General features: G+C 54.0%; 2 protein-coding genes across 2 annotated transcripts in view; one reads left to right on the top strand and one right to left on the bottom strand.

Moving 5' to 3' along the window:
• Positions 1 to 3,817: 3,817 nt before the first annotated feature.
• Positions 3,818 to 6,814, bottom strand: irx5b (iroquois homeobox 5b). Its single transcript, XM_076886992.1, has 3 exons — positions 6,262 to 6,814; positions 5,247 to 5,652; positions 3,818 to 4,504 (listed from the first exon to the last, which is right to left on the bottom strand). The coding sequence occupies exons 1-3, from the start codon at positions 6,484 to 6,486 to the stop codon at positions 3,957 to 3,959; spliced, it is 1,179 nt and encodes a 392-aa protein (XP_076743107.1). The 5' UTR covers positions 6,487 to 6,814; the 3' UTR covers positions 3,818 to 3,956.
• A 1,208-nt stretch (positions 6,815 to 8,022) lies between these two features.
• The window catches only part of LOC105940651 (uncharacterized), a 73,234-nt gene continuing 63,086 nt past the window's right edge, over positions 8,023 to 18,170 (top strand). The window contains exons 1-2 of the mRNA XM_076886990.1: positions 8,023 to 8,260; positions 16,619 to 16,882. Of these exons, the coding sequence (XP_076743105.1) occupies positions 8,206 to 8,260; positions 16,619 to 16,882 (319 nt within the window). The 5' untranslated portion in view covers positions 8,023 to 8,205. The remainder of the gene's footprint in view (positions 8,261 to 16,618; positions 16,883 to 18,170) is intronic.

Raw genomic sequence — 18,170 nt, 5'->3', positions numbered from 1 at the left:
CTGTCCTCCCCTCCTGTCCTCCTGTCTTCCTGCCCTCCCCTCCTGTCCTCCCCTCCTGCCCTCCCCTCCTGTCCTCCTGCCCTCCCCTCCTGCCCTCCCCTCCTGTCCTCCTGTCCTCCCCTCCTGTCCTCCCCTCCTGTCTTCCTGCCCTCCCCTCCTCCCCTCCTGCCCTCCCCTCCTTTCCTCCCCTCCTGCCCTCCCCTCCTGTCCTCCTGTCTTCCTGCCCTCCCCTCCTGCCCTCCCCTCCTGTCCTCCCCTCCTGCCCTCCCCTCCTGTCCTCCTGTCTTCCTGCCCTCCCCTCCTGTCCTCCTGTCTTCCTGCCCTCCCCTCCTGTCCTCCTGTCCTCCCCTCCTGTCCTCCCCTCCTGTCTTCCTGCCCTCCCCTCCTCCCCTCCTGCCCTCCCCTCCTTTCCTCCCCTCCTGCCCTCCCCTCCTGTCCTCCTGTCTTCCTGCCCTCCCCTCCTGCCCTCCCCTCCTGTCCTCCCCTCCTGCCCTCCCCTCCTGTCCTCCTGTCTTCCTGCCCTCCCCTCCTGTCCTCCTGTCTTCCTGCCCTCCCCTCCTGTCCTCCTGTCTTCCTGCCCTCCCCTCCTGCCCTCCCCTCCTGTCCTCCCCTCCTGCCCTCCCCTCCTGTCCTCCTGTCTTCCTGCCCTCCCCTCCTGCCCTCCCCTCCTGCCCTCCCCTCCTCCCCTCCTGCCCTCCCCTCCTGTCTTCCTGCCCTCCCCTCCTGCCCTCCCCTCCTGTCCTCCTGTCTTCCTGCCCTCCCCTCCTGTCCTCCCCTCCTGTCCTCCCCTCCTGCCCTCCCCTCCTGTCCTCCTGTCTTCCTGCCCTCCCCTCCTGTCCTCCTGTCTTCCTGCCCTCCCCTCCTGTCCTCCTGTCCTCCTGTCTTCCTGCCCTCCCCTCCTGTCTTCCTGCCCTCCCCTCCTGCCCTCCCCTCCTGTCCTCCTGTCTTCCTGCCCTCCCCTCCTGTCCTCCCCTCCTGTCCTCCTGCCCTCCCCTCCTGCCCTCCCCTCCTGTCCTCCCCTCCTCCTCCCCTCCTGTCCTCCCCTCCTGTCTTCCTGCCCTCCCCTCCTGTCCTCCCCTCCTCCTCCCCTCCTCCTCCCCTCCTGTCCTCCTGCCCTCCTGTCTTCCTGCCCTCCCCTTCTGCCCTCCCCTCCTGTCCTCCCCTCCTGTCCTCCTGCCCTCCCCCTCCTGTCCTCCCCTCCTGTCTTCCTGCCCTCCCCTCCTGCCCTCCCCTCCTGTCCTCCCCTCCTCCTCCCCTCCTGTCCTCCCCTCCTGTCTTCCTGCCCTCCCCTCCTGTCCTCCCCTCCTGCCCTCCCCTCCTGTCCTCCCCTCCTGTCTTCCTGCCCTCCCCTCCTGTCCTCCCCTCCTCCTCCCCTCCTCTCCTCCCCTCCTGTCTTCCTGTCCTCCCCTCCTGCCCTCCCCTCCTCCCCTCCCCTCCTGTCCTCCCCTCCTGCCCTCCCCTCCTGCCCTCCCCTCCTCCTCCCCTCCTGCCCTGCCCTCCCCTCCTGCCCTCCCCTCCTGTCTTCCTGCCCTCCCCTCCTGTCCTCCCCTCCTGCCCTCCCCTCCTGTCCTCCTGCCCTCCCCTCCTGTCCTCCTGTCCTCCCCTCCTGTCCTCCCCTCCTGTCTTCCTGCCCTCCCCTCCTCCCCTCCTCCCCTCCTGCCCTCCCCTCCTTTCCTCCCCTCCTGTCCTCCTGTCTTCCTGCCCTCCCCTCCTGCCCTCCCCTCCTGTCCTCCCCTCCTGTCCTCCCCTCCTGCCCTCCCCTCCTGTCCTCCTGTCTTCCTGCCCTCCCCTCCTGCCCTCCCCTCCTCCCCTCCCCTCCTGTCTTCCTGCCCTCCCCTCCTGTCTTCCTGCCCTCCCCTCCTGCCCTCCCCTCCTGTCCTCCTGTCTTCCTGCCCTCCCCTCCTGTCCTCCCCTCCTGTCCTCCCCTCCTGCCCTCCCCTCCTGTCCTCCTGTCTTCCTGCCCTCCCCTCCTGCCCTCCCCTCCTCCCCTCCTGCCCTCCCCTCCTGTCTTCCTGCCCTCCCCTCCTGCCCTCCCCTCCTGTCCTCCTGTCTTCCTGCCCTCCCCTCCTCCCCTCCTGCCCTCCCCTCCTGTCTTCCTGCCCTCCCCTCCTGCCCTCCCCTCCTGTCCTCCTGTCTTCCTGCCCTCCCCTCCTGTCCTCCTGCCCTCCCCTCCTGTCCTCCTGCCCTCCCCTCCTGTCCTCCTGTCCTGGCTCTTCTGCTGTCAGCACCTTTAACACAGGATGAACCTCATGAATTCGTTTTGTTGCCAAGCTGAAGGATGAAAGACAGTACAAAGCGTAGAATAAGAAACAGACGTCTGCTGTGACTGTTGTTCTCTCTAATGCTGCGTCTCCAGGATGACGTGTCCATCACTCAGAGGGTTGGACGTTGTTTGTTTCTGTCAGTCTTCAGCATTTAGGACGACGCGTTTGATTCGTTCGGTTTCCTCTTCACACATTCAAGGCGCCAGTGAAAGCTCGTGGGGTCCTCTGCAGCGGAGGACGCCGCCCGGCCGTCTGTGACGGCGATCATTAATGTGCGTATGTACTTTGTGTGTTATTTTGTGTGTACTGGCTGCTGTCAGGTTTTTCCTGGTTAAAATAAATCAGGTAAAAGTTTTACTGTAATTTGGCATCCTGCTGATGTTACAGCGATGCTGTGCAGCACACCCCGAGGCCTGAACGCTGCTACGAGTTTGGGGGAAAAATATTCCTGCTTCTCTGAAAACATCAAAATCAATCTGAGCAGCGAAGCTACCAAAGAGCAGCTTAATATTTACACTTCCACATGATCACCTGCTGTTTCACGATGAATATAAAAACTGCAGATCAGTGTTAGTTCATAAACCGGGTTTGATAAGTGATTAAATTGTGTCCTTTAATCAAATTAAGACGAGCTGCTGATGTAAAAGCTCTCACATATTTGTGAATGAGTTTCATTTAAAAGCTCTTATTGTTGTTTTAAAATGCTACAGTCTTTGTGGTCTTTGCGTCTGCGGTCGGCTCCAGTGCGCTCGAGTTATTTTGAAACGATTACGGAGGAAACTGTTAAGAAATGAGTCATGGCAAAAATTCAGGTGGGTGCTGCGCTGCGGTCTGCACACTTACACCTGAAGGAAAACCAACGTGATGAGCTCAGTGTGACAGTTTCATGCAACTCATTGATTTATAAGAATATGAGCTGAACTCATCCTGAAACAGTCCTTTCATAATTTTTGGATTTAAGACAAAACAGACGAATAATTAAAAAAGATTTTAAAAAAACTTCTGAAAACATTTTTCAAAGATGAATTAATTAGAAGCTAAATTACAAAAGGATTCATTTAAATATTTAACACGATGCTCATATTTAGGTTTGAATTTCAGTTTGTTTCTGTGTTTAAATTATTACATATAATATAATATAATTATAAAAGCACAAACTGAATCACATTAAAGACGAAACGACTCCATAAATCTAATCAGATGCAGAAAAAAGGTCATTTTGTAAATGAAGAACAGATTTTTATTGGTTAAACCTGGACGTTTGTTTTGGTTGGATGGTTGTGAGAGGACGCCGCTCGCGTGCGCTGCTCTGGATTTAATCAAAGCGTCAGTTTTACAGCAGCTCAGTGAACGCGGCGCCGTCCTCTGCACTTTATTTAAAGATCAATAACAGCTGGATGACGGCTCGTTAAACGTGTGGTGGATTTGAACTGAAACCTGGATAATGTTGTTAGAAATGCGAGCGAGGTGACACGAGCGCGTGAACGGGCCGCTGAGGCCGCGGCTCGTTAAATCAGCAGCTCGTTATCTGCGTGTGAAGAAGAGCAGGCGGGTTAATAAAACTAGGCTTTAATGATACGTGAGGATTACAAACATCTGATCAACATAGAAAAACTGTCTCAAATTCAACCTTCCTGTTAACAAATCAGTCTGCCCCGCCCCCCGGGGGCCGCGCAGACCCGTGGAGGCGCTCTACACGTTCGCCGTGCCTCTGCTGTGCTCGTGTGGCTCCAACTGGCTCTGGCAGCGCAGCCGGCGGTCTCGGGCCGCCGTCTGCAGTAATCCGTTTAACGACGAGGCGCCGCTGTGCAGGGGCCCCGGGGGGCCGTAGGCGGAGTATCCGGGGATGAAGGGGGAGGCGTAATAGAAGTGTCGGGGCAAGGCGGGGCCGTGGGGGAACGGGGTCCGTTGCTGTCCCGCCCCCACGCTCTGTGCAGAGTCACTACATCCTTTGCTTTTGTCCGAAGACGTGGCGATCTCAGCCAGCGACCAGAGTTTGGGTTTGGGGGCCACGTTCGGCCCCTGGGTGGTGCCGCAGGGGCGCTCCTTAGACCGCGGGCTCGGCGTGCGCGTCCCCTCCAGCACTCTGAGCGAGACGCTCAGAGTGGGGGCGCTCCGAGGAGGGTCCGCCGACATGTCCACGGGTCTCCGGTCCACGGGGGAATCCTTAAAGTCCAGCTCGTCGAATCCTCGATCGGCGTCGCTGCCGCCGTCCTCTCTGAACGCCAAACTGCGGGAATCTGGGGGGGGAGGTGGGACAGGCCAGGTCAGACCAAACACACATCAGGGTTCAGCGTGCAGGGTTATGAGTTTGATTCAAACACACACAAACAAAATGCACTGCATATTAGACCCCGCCCCCTCACATCTGCCTTATGGTCACAGTTTCCGCAGCCCAAACAAAATCAGCAGCCAATCAGCAGCTGCTCTCACGACCAATAAATCGACTTTAAAGAAGAAAGAAAAGAGTTCAGCCTGAAAGTGTTTGATTCGTCCAGATCAATGACATCATCAGTGAGAAATAATCAATCAGAAGAACGTCGCCGCCGACCGTCTCCACGCTTCAGCATCATTAAACGCACTCAGCTCCCAACATCTTCTCCCGCTTCTCTCGCCGTGCGCCTGCCGCTCTTCACTTTTTAAAAAACGGGTCCAGAACATTCTTTGATTTTAACCGATGATCTGATGAAATGATGAAAATCTGAAGCTGATCAATAATCTGATCTATGAACAAACAGGAGCAGTAACAACGACAGACCTGATCAGGACGAGCCGCTCGCTCTGCTCACACTCAGAACTAAAACCAACCTCATGAAACTGTTTCCACTGCAGCTGCTGCGATGATGTCATCACCTACAAGAACGGACGGAGAGGAGCGCCGGCAAACGTCTCCGGGTTCCCGACGCGTGTCACGTGCAGGTCATTTTAAAACCCATCAATTAATCGATCAATCAATGGATGGACCCCTCCCCCCTCACTCACCAGCTTCACGCTTCGGCTCCGTCTCCTCGCTGCTCGCCTTCAGTGGCTCCTCGTCCTCTTCGTTGCGTTCCAGGTCGATGTTGTCCTCCTCTTCCTCGTCCTCGCTCCTGTTCCGTGGCGTCCACGTCATCTTGTTCTCCTTCTTCAGCCGGCGCCGGGCGTTGGCGAACCAGGTGGACACCTGCGTCAGGGTCATCTTCGTGATGATGGCCAGCATGATCTTCTCGCCCTTGGTGGGGTACGGGTTCTTCCGGTGCTCGCTAAGCCAGGCCTTCAGCGTGGCCGTGGCATCCCGTGTGGCGTTCTTCCTGTAGGCGGGGTCTCCATACGGATATGGGCCCAGCGCCCCAAACGGGTGGTAGTCCAAGGACCCGGAGATGCCCGAGGACGGGTCGTAACCCGGACTCTGAAACAGAAACCATCATGTTAGTGGTCAGCTCGAGTTCCCACGCAGTTTAACCTGAGGGTCACATGACCACACGGCTTCAAACTACAGACCCAAACACAGAAGGAGGAAAGACCTCGCTCAGTTTAATCCACCTGAAAAATCTCACAGCCTCACAGAAATGTACAATGTTCCTCCTTCAATTTAAAATACATTTAAAAAAATAATTTAAAAAAATGAATTAAAGAATAAGTAAAAATATATATAAAAATAAAAATGTAAAAACAAAAATAAGTTAAAAAAACCATTAAAAATAATTTACAATTTTTTTTAAAATAAAATAAATTAAAGAATAATTAAAACTAAATTTAAAAATTTAATTAATAAATATAAATAATAATTAATTCAAAAATAAAAGACAAATAATTAAAAATTATTTTTATCTTATAAATAAGATTTTTAAAAAGATAAAAAAACAGATTAAAAATGAATTTTAAATAAATGTAATAATAAATTCAAAAATCATTGAAAATAAATGAGAAAAATAACTTTTTGAAGAGCAGATATTTTCATTGTACGGACCGGAACCAGACCCGGACCCGAGCCCTGGCCGTCTCCGCGCGCACTCACCACATAGGAGCTGAGCGCCGCGGCGGCGCGCGGCTCCCCTCCGTAGGGCAGCTGGGGGCCGAAGCCGGGGGAGGTCGCCGGTCCGGAGTACGGAGCGAAGGCGGAGCCGGACGCGGAGCGGCCGAGCTCCTCGGAGCGCGCTCCCAGGAGGAGGCCGGAGCCGAAGGAGGAGTGCAGAGCCAGAGGCGCGTGGGGCTGGAACAGGAAGCCCTGAGGGTACGACATGACTTTTACGCGCGGGAGAAGTCGCGTCGGAGCGCGGGACGGAGGAGGGAAAACCGGGCGGAGAGGAGCGGGAGTTCCAGGAGCATCGCAGGAGGCTCGCGGCGGCACTTTGTCCGCTCCGGCTCTGCGCACCCGATCTGCGCCGAACCCGCAGACAGACTGAGCGGAGAGGAGGCTCAGCTCCACCTCCGCACGCTCACACCTCCTCCTGCTCGCTCTCTCCTCTCCCCTCAGCCCGCGCGCACTCTGCGAGCAGGTGGAACTAACGCGACCCTACAAAATAAAAGCACCAGGATAATAAGGCTTCACGTTCCTCACACCTGCAGAGTTTCTGACTGTTTGTGCACGAAACACGTCATCAAAGTGCGCCGTGGACCAACATGTAGTTTATGAAATATTCCAAATGATTCGTGACAAACAAATATTACTCCACTCTTTAGCTCCTTTGGTTTGACTTAGCCAATAAAAACTTTGGGTTTAGGTTTAGCCAATAAAAATGCTTGGTTAGGTTCTTGGTTTAAATAAACTCCCAGCAGGACACAAACATGAGTTGATGTGTGTTCGGAGCTCAGAGGGTTTAAACCTGCATTACACCTGCCGGCCACCAGATGGCGATAGCAGTGGTTTCAAAGTGACTGTAGCTTTGCAGAGGTTTCTCATGTGACGTCACGCACACATTGGATTGGACGTGATACGACCTGCATTCACTTTGGTTGTTAGCAGGTTGCTGCGTTCACTTGTAGCTTGCACTGAAGACGACGATACGTCTGCAAACGCTCAACAAGAGCTCGCTGAGTGGGATTAAAACTTGAAAATGTGAGCTCCAAACAGGAAATAGAAATAATTCACCCTCAGAGTTCAGAGTTGAACGACTTTTGCTTTAAAGGCAAATGATTATAATTTCATTTTTAGTAGTTGGCAGGTGTTTGCAGACAAGTTGGCATCTTCCATACAAACTATAGCAAAGAGAGGTTATCCTGCTGTGTTTCAGGAGGAAGGATTATGCTCATTGGCTAAAACATGTGATTAGCTGGTCATTAGCCAATGAGTGTGCGGTTCAACAGCTCTGGTTAAAAAAAAAACGCTCATGCTGAGGTTTTGAAACGTAAGTAGATGACGTATCAGATGCTACATCACAATTAACAGCCACAGGGGTCAGTAGGAACAACTTTAACTTCTACACAGAGGAAAAATCATCAGAGGGGCGGGGTTTGAGTGTAAAAGTTACATTCCTTCATTCATTTTCAGTTTAATTGATTACTTCCTGTGGAAATGTCATCAGTTCTAATTGTGTGACTTAAGAAGCGTTCAGGACGTGATGTCACTTCAGGTGTTCGGGATTCCACTGATGCGTAACAGGTGACAGTGTGAGCAGGACAGATGCCGTGACAGGCAGTACAATCCGGTGAAACATCAAACCAGGCCGTCCCGCTCTCGCGTATTTTGGCGTTCTCTGCTGAACAGTGTTGAATTATGAACTTGGTGGCGATCAATCTGCGGACTGATTGGTGTGCGTGTGGGAGAGCGTGGACAGCTGTGGCTGATGCTGAGTGTCCTGAGAGCAGCTCAGTGAACTTTGAGGATCTAAGCCCACACCGCCTCCGCCTAATCTGATTAGTGGGGACTATAATTAGCAGAGTGCCAGCAAGGAGAATACTTCCCGCGTCAGTGGAAGTCCGGTCGCTGCTTTTCGGTGAAACCAGCTGAAGTCCATCTCTAATGGCCACGTCCACGGATTTTCAGAACGAGGCTGCAGGAATTTCCACGTTTGCAGGTAGGAGCGCAGCGAGGAAGCCGAGTTCGGTGCATTAACTGATTAGATTAGATTAGATAGAACTTTATTAATCCCTCGGGTGGGTTCCTCTGGGAAATTCGATTTCCAAAAAAGCACAGCACCGACAGAAGTTACAGAGTTACAGAATATTATATATATATATATATATATATATATATATATATATATATATATATATATATATATATATATATATATATATATAATACACACACACACACACACACACATATATATAAATACAGAGACAATATAAATAAAATATACGAAGGGGATAAATAGAATAAATAGGAATAAAAATAAAAATACAAGTGAATTGCACATTTCAAGTATGGAGTCTATTGCACTGTTGACTATTTACAAAAGTATTGCACAAAAGGTATTGCACAGTGAGGTGAAGAGGCACTACAGCTTAGTTGTTCCCCCCTCCTTTGTCCTCCTGTTTCTCCTCCCTCTCCCCTCCAGGGAGGAGTTAAACAGTCTGATGGCGTGTGGGACAAAGGAGTTTTTAAGTCTGTTAGTTCTTGTCTTGGGGAGAAGCAACCTGTCACTGAACAGACTCTTCTGGTTGTTTATGGCCGTGTGCAGAGGATGTCTGGCATTGTCCATAATGTCCATCAGTTTCTTTAATGTCTTTAATGTTTCTTTAATGTCAACTGCTGTTGATCCCAACACTCCACAGGCCATTTCAGGAGGCACGCCGTCACAGGTTCTCTCTCACAAACGTCATCCTGTTTGGAAATCATACTTTGAGATGTAAACAATAGTTACTACTACGAATATTGATTTGCTGCAGTGAATCCTGGGTAAAGTGAGCAGCCTCTCTCCGGCTGCACTGAGGGGGAAACAATGCGAGTCGGCTGATCCTCTGCAGAGGCTAAGCAGTTTAACAGAGACGTTTTCATGCTTTTTTAAGCATCTTTCATTAAAGCCCTCTGCACCGGCTGAGGTGCGCGCCTCTCCTCCTCCGCCTCCTCCTCGGGTGCTGATGATGCTCAGGAGGGCGAGCCCACCGAGGGCTTCCTGCTGGATGGAGTAATGACTCGGAAAAGCTCTTTCATCATCTCCACGGCGAGCCCCCCAGCAGGCCCGCCCCTGGAATGACACTGTTCTGCTGTTTTATCATATCAAAAAGTTATGTTCACAATTTGCACGAACAAAGTCGAACACTGAGGGAAGTGTGGCGGCGGCGTTTCCCCCGTATTCTCAGTGGCACGACTCTTTTGTGAAGATTTTCACATGAAAGGAGCGCTCGTTTGTTTCCTCCAGCAGCTCCCGAATGAGCTCAGCCCGCAGGGCAGATGTCCAGAGGTTACTTAAAGACTGTGTGTTTAATTAATTGGAAAACACTCGTTTTTAATAGTTATTATTCAAGTATGAAATGCAATCCTTGTAATCTGTGTGCACACATAATTAGCACCCATGAGATTTCAGCATGCAGTGCTTCAGAGAGGAGACGGTCACATCAAACCGGTGCACATCCTCATTCAATGGTTGTTTACACGCTGATCAATGAGCACTGTAATCAGATGAGAGGCAGAATTTAAGAGTGCAGCGGCAAGTCCATCGGCAGGAAATCAGTCTGCACTCAGGTCTGATCCTCTCACGGCTGTCTGACGATGTGCTGGATATCCGGGCTCAGACCGAAGCTGTTTGCATTACAGAAAACCTCTACAAACCAGGTGTGAGGGGACAGGTATGAGGGGGGACAGGTGTGACAGAGGACAGGTGTGAGGGAGGACAGGTGTGAAAGAGAACAGGAGTGAGGGGACAGGTGTGAGAGAGGACAGGTGTGAGGGAGGACAGGTGTGAGGGTACAGGTGTGAGAGAGGACAGGTGTGAGTGGGGACAGGTGTGAAAGAGAACAGGTGTGAGGGGATAGGTGTGAGAGGACAGGTGTGAAAGAGAACAGGTGTGAGAGAGGACAGAGCTGAGTGGGGACAGGTGTGAGAGGACAGGTGTGAGGGGAAACAGGTGTGAAAGAGAACAGGTGTGAGAGAGGACAGGTGTGAGAGAGGACAGGTGTGAGTGGGGACAGGGTTAGGGGACGGTGTGAGTGGGGACAGGTGTGAGAGGACAGGTGTGAGGAGACACAGGTGTGAAAGAGAACAGGTGTGAGAGAGGACAGGTGTGAGTGGGGACAGGGTTAGGGGACGGTGTGAGTGGGGACAGGTGTGAGAGAGGACAGGTGTGAGGGAGGACAGGTGTGAGGGGACAGGTGTGAGGAGACACAGGTGTGAAAGAGAACAGGTGTGAGAGAGAACAGGTGTGAGAGAGAACAGGTGTGAGAGAGGACAGGTGTGAGAGAGGACAGGTGTGAGAGAGAACAGGTGTGAGGGAGGACAGGTGTGAAGGTACAGGTGTGAGAGAGGACAGGTGTGAGTGGGGACAGGTGTGAGAGGAAAGGGGTGAGGGGAGACAGGTGTGAAAGAGAACAGGTGTGAGGGGACAGGTGTGAGAGAGGACAGGTGTGAAAGAGAACAGGTGTGAAAGAGAACAGGTGTGAGAGAGAACAGGTGTGAGAGAGAACAGGTGTGAGAGAGGACAGGTGTGAGAGAGGACAGGTCTGAGAGGATAGATGTGAGAAGGGCAGGTCTGATAGGGAACAGGTGTGAGAGGACAGGTGTGAGAGAGAACCTGTGTGAGAGAGGACAGGTGTGAGAGAGAACACGTGTGAGAGGGGACAGGTTTGAAAAAGAACAGGTGTGAGAGGGGACAGGTCTGAGAGGGGACAGGTGTGAGGGGGGAAAGGTCTGAGAGGGTACAGGTGTGAGAGGAACGGTGTGAGTGGGGACAGGTGTGAGGGGACAGGTGTGAGGGGGAAAGGTGAGAGAGGGGACAGGTGTGAGAGAGGACAGGTGTGAGGGGACAGGTGTGAGAGGACAGGTGTGAGGGGGGACAGGTGTGAGAGGTCAGTGTGAGGGGGGACAGGTGTGAAGAGGGGACATGTGTGAGAGGACAGGTGTGAGGGGGGACAGGTGTGAGGGGACAGGTGTGAGGGGGAACAGGTGTGAGAGGACAGGTGTGAGAGGACAGGTGTTAGAGGACAGGTGTGAGGGGGGACAGGTGTGAGGGGACAGGTGTGAGGGGGAACAGGTGTGAGGGGACAGGTGTGAGAGGACAGGTGTTAGAGGACAGGTGTGAGAGAGAACAGGTGTGAGTGGGGACAGGTGTGAGTGGGGACAGGTGTGAAAGAGAACAGGTGTGAGGGGATAGGTGTGACGGGGGACAGATGTGAGAGGACAGGTGTGAAAGAGAACAGGTGTGAGAGAGGACAGAGCTGAGTGGGGACAGGTGTGAGAGGACAGGTGTGAGGGGAAACAGGTGTGAAAGAGAACAGGTGTGAGAGAGGACAGGTGTGAGTGGGGACAGGGTTAGGGGACGGTGTGAGTGGGGACAGGTGTGAGAGGACAGGTGTGAGGAGACACAGGTGTGAAAGAGAACAGGTGTGAGAGAGGACAGGTGTGAGGGAGGACAGGTGTGAGGGGACAGGTGTGAGAGAGGACAGGTGTGAGGAGAGACAGGTGTGAAAGAGAACAGGTGTGAGAGAGAACAGGTGTGAGGGAGGACAGGTGTGAAGGTACAGGTGTGAGAGAGGACAGGTGTGAGTGGGGACAGGTGTGAGAGGAAAGGGGTGAGGGGAGACAGGTGTGAAAGAGAACAGGTGTGAGGGGACAGGTGTGAGAGAGGACATGTGTGAGGGGGGACAGGTGTGAGGGGGGACACGCGCGAGGGGGGACACGCGCGAGGGGGGACAGGTGTGAGGGGGCACAGGTGTGAAATAGAAAAGGTGTGAGGGGACAGGTGTGAGAGGGGACAGGTGTGAAAGAGAACAGGTGTGAGAGGACAGGTGTGATGGGGGACAGGTCTGAGAGGATAGATGTGAGAAGGGCAGGTCTGATAGGGAACAGGTGTGAGAGGACAGGCGTGAGAGAGAACCTGTGTGAGAGAGGACAGGTGTGAGAGGACAGGTGTGAGAGAGAACACGTGTGAGAGGGGACAGGTTTGAAAAAGAACAGGTGTGAGAGGGGACAGGTCTGAGAGGGGACAGGTGTGAGGGGGGAAAGGTCTGAGAGGGTACAGGTGTGAGAGGAACGGTGTGAGTGGGGACAGGTGTGAGGGGACAGGTGTGAGGGGGAAAGGTGAGAGAGGGGACAGGTGTGAGAGAGGACAGGTGTGAGGGGACAGGTTTGAGAGGACAGGTGTGAGGGGGGACAGGTGTGAGAGGTCAGTGTGAGGGGGGACAGGTGTGAGAGGGGACATGTGTGAGAGGACAGGTGTGAGGGGGGACAGGTGTGAGGGGACAGGTGTGAGGGGGAACAGGTGTGAGAGGACAGTTGTGAGAGGACAGGTGTTAGAGGACAGGTGTGAGAGAGAACAGGTGTGAGGGGGGACAGGTCTTAGAGGGGACATGTGTAAGGGGGACAGGTGTGAGAGGACAGGTGTGAGAGAGAACAGGTGTGAGAGGACAGGTGTGAGAGAGAACAGGTGTGAGGGGTACAGGTGTGAGGGGACAGGTGTGAGGGGGAACAGGTGTGAGAGGACAGGTGTGAGAGGACAGGTGTTAGAGGACAGGTGTGAGAGAGAACAGGTGTGAGAGAACAGGTGTGAGGGGGTACAGGTGTGAGGGGACAGGTGTGAGAGGGGACAGGTGTGAGAGGACAGGTGTGAGAGAGAACAGGTGTGAGAGGACAGGTGTGAAGGGGGGACAGGTCTGAGGGGGGACAGGTGTGAGAGGACAGCTGTGAGAGAGGACAGGTGTGAGGGGACAGGTGTGAGAGGACAGGTGTGAGGGGGGACAGGTGTGAGAGGTCAGTGTAAGAGAGAACAGGTGTGAGAGGACAGGTGTGAGGGGCGACAGGTGTGAGGGAGGACAGGTGTGAGGGGGGACAGGTGTGAGAGGACAGGTGTGAGAGGGGACAGGTGTGAGTGGGGACAGGTGTGAGAGGGGACAGGTGTCAGGGGGGACAGGTCTTAGAGGGGACATGTGTGAGGGGGGACAGGTGTGAGAGGACAGGTGTGAGAGGGGACAGGTGTCAGGGGGGACAGGTCTTAGAGGGGACATGTGTGAGGGGGGACAGGTGTGAGAGGACAGGTGTGAAAGAGAACAGGTGTGAGAGAGGACAGAGCTGAGTGGGGACAGGTGTGAGAGGACAGGTGTGAGGGGGGACATGTGTGAGAGGACAGGAGTGAGGAGACAGGTGTGAGAGGACAGGTGTGAGAGAGGACAGGTGTGAGGGGACAGGTGTGAGAGGACAGGTGTGAGGGGGACAGGTGTGAGAGGTCAGTGTAAGAGAGAACAGGTGTGAGAGGACAGGTGTGAAAGAGAACAGGTGTGAGAGAGGACAGAGCTGAGTGGGGACAGGTGTGAGAGGACAGGTGTGAGGGGGGACAGGTGTGAGAGGACAGGTGTGAGAGGGGACAGGTGTCAGGGGGGACAGGTCTTAGAGGGGACATGTGTGAGAGGACAGGTGTGAAAGAGAACAGGTGTGAGAGAGGACAGAGCTGAGTGGGGACAGGTGTGAGAGGACAGGTGTGAGGGGGGACATGTGTGAGAGGACAGGAGTGAGGAGACAGGTGTGAGAGGACATGTGTGAGGGGGGACATGTGTGAGTGGACAGGTGTGAGAGGGCACAGGTGTGAGAGGACAGGTGTGAGAGAGGACAGGTGTGAGGGGACAGGTGTGAGAGGACAGGTGTGAGGGGGGACAGGTGTGAGAGGTCAGTGTAAGAGAGAACAGGTGTGAGAGGACAGGTGTGAGGGGGGACAGGTGTGAGGGAGGACAGGTGTGAGGGGGGACAGGTGTGAGAGGACAGGTGTGAGAGGGGACAGGTGTGAGAGGACAGGTGTGAGAGGGGACAGGTGTCAGGGGGGACATGTGTGAGAGGACAGGAGTGAGGAGACAGGTGTGAGAGGACATGTGTGAGGGGGTACATGTGTGAGTGGACAGGTGTGAGAGAGAACAGGTGTGAGGGGACAGGTGTGAAAGAGAACAGGTGTGAGGGGACAGGTCTTAGAGGGGACATGTGTAAGGGGGACAGGTGTGAGAGGACAGGTGTGAGAGAGAACAGGTGTGAGGGGACAGGTGTGAGAGGACAGGTGTTAGAGGACAGGTGTGAGAGAGAACAGGTGTGAGAGAACAGGTGTGAGGGGGTACAGGTGTGAGGGGACAGGTGTGAGAGGGGACAGGTGTGAGAGGACAGGTGTGAGAGGACAGGTGTGAGGGGACAGGTGTGAGGGGGGACAGGTGTGAAAGGTCAGTGTAAGAGAGAACAGGTGTGAGAGGACAGGTGTGAGGGGGGACAGGTGTGAGGGGGGACAGGTGTGAGAGGACAGGTGTGAGAGGGGACAGGAGTCAGGGGGGACAGGTGTGAGGGGGGACAGGTGTGAGAGGACAGGTGCGAGAGTGGACAGGTGTGAGGGGGGACAGGTCTTAGAGGGGACATGTGTGAGAGGAGAGGTGTGAGAGAGAACAGGTGTGAGGGGACAGGTGTGAGAGGACAGGTGTTAGAGGACAGGTTTGAGAGAGAACAGGTGTGAGAGAACAGGTGTGAGGGGGTACAGGTGTGAGGGGACAGGTGTGAGGGGACAGGTGTGAGAGGGGACAGGTGTGAGAGGGGACAGGTCTTAGAGGGGACATGTGTGAGGGGGGACATGTGTGAGAGGACAGGTTTGAGAGAGAACAGGTGTGAGAGGACAGGTGTGAAGGGGGGACAGGTCTGAGGGGGGACAGGTGTGAGAGGACAGCTGTGAGAGAGGACAGGTGTGAGGGGACAGGTGTGGGAGGACAGGTGTGAGGGGGGACAGGTGTGAGAGGTCAGTGTGAGAGAGAACAGGTGTGAGAGGACAGGTGTGAGGGGGGACAGGTGTGAGGGAGGACAGGTGTCAGGGGGCACAGGTCTTAGAGGGGACATGTGCGAGGGGGGACATGTGTGAGAGGACAGGTGTGAGGAGACAGGTGTGAGAGGACAGGTGTGAGAGGACAGGTGTGAGAGAGAACAGGTGTGAGAGGACAGGTGTGAGAGGGGACAGGTGTGAGGGGGGACAGGTCTTAGAGGGGACATGTGTGAGAGGACAGGTGTGAGAGAGAACAGGTGTGAGGGGGTACAGGTGTGAGAGGACAGGTGTGAGAGGGGACAGGTGTGAGAGGGGACAGGTCTTAGAGGGGACATGTGTGAGAGGACAGGTGTGAGAGGACAGGTGTGAGAGGGGGGACAGGTCTTAGAGGGGACATGTGGGAGGGGGGACATGTGTGAGAGGACAGGTGTGAGTGGGGACAGGTGTGAAAGAGAACAGGTGTGAGAGGGGACAGGTGTGAGAGGGGGGACAGGTCTTAGAGGGGACATGTGTGAGGGGGGACATGTGTGAGAGGACAGGTGTGAGTGGGGACAGGTGTGAAAGAGAACAGGTGTGAGGGGACAGGTGTGAAAGAGAACAGGTGTGAGAGGACAGGTGTGAAAGAGAACAGGTGTGAGAGAGGACAGAGCTGAGTCGGGACAGGTGTGAGAGGACACGTGTGAGGGCAGACAGGTGTGAAAGAGAACAGGTGTGAGAGAGGACAGGTGTGAGGACAGGTGTGAGAGAGGACAGGTGTGAAGGGGGGACAGGTGTGAGGGGACAGGTGTGAGGGGGGACAGGGTTAGGGGACAGGTGTGAGGGGGAAAGCTGAGAGAGGGGACAGGTGTGAGGGGACAGGTGTGAGGGGGGACAGGGTTAGGGGACAGGTGTGAGTGGGGACAGGTGTGAGAGGACAGGCCCCTCTTCTTTTTCTCGGCCTCGTAGACTTCCCCTGGTCCACGCTTCCCCTCTGAATTTGCCTGAGGTTCATAGCACGCTGATGTTACTCAGCGACATGTTTAAGAACCTGCAGCTGACCCTCGTCTCTGGACTTCTAGTCTTGGTTGGAAAAGCCAAGAAAGGTCAAATTTATGCAGATCTTGGAGATCTTCCCTCGCTGTCTGCTGGAGCCTCTGTTGGACGAATGATTTCATATCATTTCTCTGATCACATCAGCATAAAACCAGCAAAACATTCTCAAACAACAGAAAATACACAGCACGAGGACGACGTCCATCTGTGACGTGTGAATGTCACCATGTAGCAAATGAGAGGCAGACAAATATCAGACACATGATGTTTGTATGTGAAACGCTCTCCATGAGCTGTCAGTCAAACAGGTAAAACATGCAGACACGTGCATTTGATCAGATCTGATCAGGATCTTGGGCGTGATTGGAAACGGCATCAGAAGCCAAGACTGCGTGCTGTGAGCTGGTTCTGTTTAAGAAACATGTGCTGCTCAGAAAGTGTGATAAAGTGTTTCACATCTTCTTTCAGGTAAAACTACAAACACGATGCAGCCGCCTCAGGAGCCTTGTCCCTCCATGACAGAACCTCCAGCCGAGAACTCGAGAGTCCATCAGAGTCCCGATGAAGCAGCTCTCTGCTGGAGCACAGACCTAGGTCACCTTCTAGAGGACGACGAGCAGGAGGAACATGATCCAGATCCACCTCAGGACCAGCCAGAGGTCCAGGAAGTAAAGCAGGGTGCAGCAGCTGATGACCAAGAGGCGGGAGGCCAGGAGCAGAAGGAGGACAGAGGTGAGAGGTCACGAACTGTTGTGTGAGGATAGCTGGACAGAAGCATCAGTTAAAACCAGGTTTAGGTTCTGAATGAACTCTGGTCATCATGTGACCACAGACGCTCGTACCTGACGCAATGCCAAAGCGCACCTGTCAGCAGAGAGAGCAGGCTGAGCAGCAGCCAGGTGAAGGTGTATCGGAGGCTCGTTTAAACGCTACTTCTTTGAGGGAACCGCGGCGTCAGCGGGCATCGTTACAGCGCGAGTGACGGAGCACGACTGAAGGCGGAGTAAACAGAGAAGAAGCTATCGCCGAAGCTAGGAGCGCTCCTCCTAGAGGAGCTGCCTCGGACCATCGCAGCGGCGACCATCCAACGGAAACGCAGCAGAGCTGACGCTGTAATATAGCAGTGCAGCTACCTGGGACTTTGTCTCACTCTGGAAAACGTTTGCCAGCCTCGGGAGCGTGGGACAGCTGCAAGATGGTGGCTCTGCAGCGTGTTTGTGATGCGCGCTGAGCGCAGGACTGAGCCTGAGAAAGGAAACGCAGGGGCAAACAAGCAGAGGGCTGTGGTTTGTGGTCGGCATCGTCATTCTGCAGCCAGCAGCTCGCCTCTGTGCCGCTGCCTCACGCTGTGACCGGGACTGACAGATTATTGGGAACACGCCGCGGCCGCTCGGCCTGCGTTACTCCCGCTGATCCCGATGAAGCTGCTGGTCTGTTTGGAGGCGGAGTTTCCCTCTGTGGTTTCTTCCCTCTGTCACAAGAACATGAGAACCTGAGAGGCTGCAGCAGTCAGTCAGAGTGCACCAATGCACCACAACAGGAAGTGATGGAGGTGTGATCACACCTCCACCTCTCTGCACATGTGAGAGCAGCTAATAGATCCTGCTTAAGATAACAGCACAGGAAATGCCCTTTAACCCTTCAGCACCCAGCAGACACACACACACAGACACACACATACACACACAGACACACACATACACAGACACACAGACACACACACACAGACAGAAACACACACACAGAAACACACACACAGACACACACACACACAGACACACACACAGAAACACACACACACAGACACACACACACAGAAACACACACACAGACACACACACACACACACACACACAGAAACACACACATACAGACACACACACAGACACACACACACACAGAAACACACACATACAGACACACACACAGACACACACACACACAGAAACACACACACACAGACACACACACAGACACACACACACACAGAAACACACACACACAGACACACACACACAGA

This window comes from Maylandia zebra, linkage group LG7, assembly GCF_041146795.1.
Source record: "Maylandia zebra isolate NMK-2024a linkage group LG7, Mzebra_GT3a, whole genome shotgun sequence".
Taxonomy (NCBI): Eukaryota; Metazoa; Chordata; class Actinopteri; order Cichliformes; family Cichlidae; genus Maylandia; species Maylandia zebra.
This window is presented reverse-complemented; position numbering and strand designations above follow the sequence as displayed.

Bases quoted from the DNA above. Each gene is read 5' to 3' on its own strand.
- irx5b (XM_076886992.1), bottom strand. From the start codon at position 6,486: ATGTCGTACCCTCAGGGCTTCCTGTTCCAGCCCCACGCGCCTCTGGCT. The intron at 5,653-6,261 runs GTGAGTGCGCGC...TTTCTGTTTCAG, and splicing joins CGGCGCTCAGCTCCTATGTG to AGTCCGGGTTACGACCCGTC. The intron at 4,505-5,246 runs GTGAGTGAGGGG...CTCCCCCCCCAG, and splicing joins GGAGCCGAAGCGTGAAGCTG to ATTCCCGCAGTTTGGCGTTC.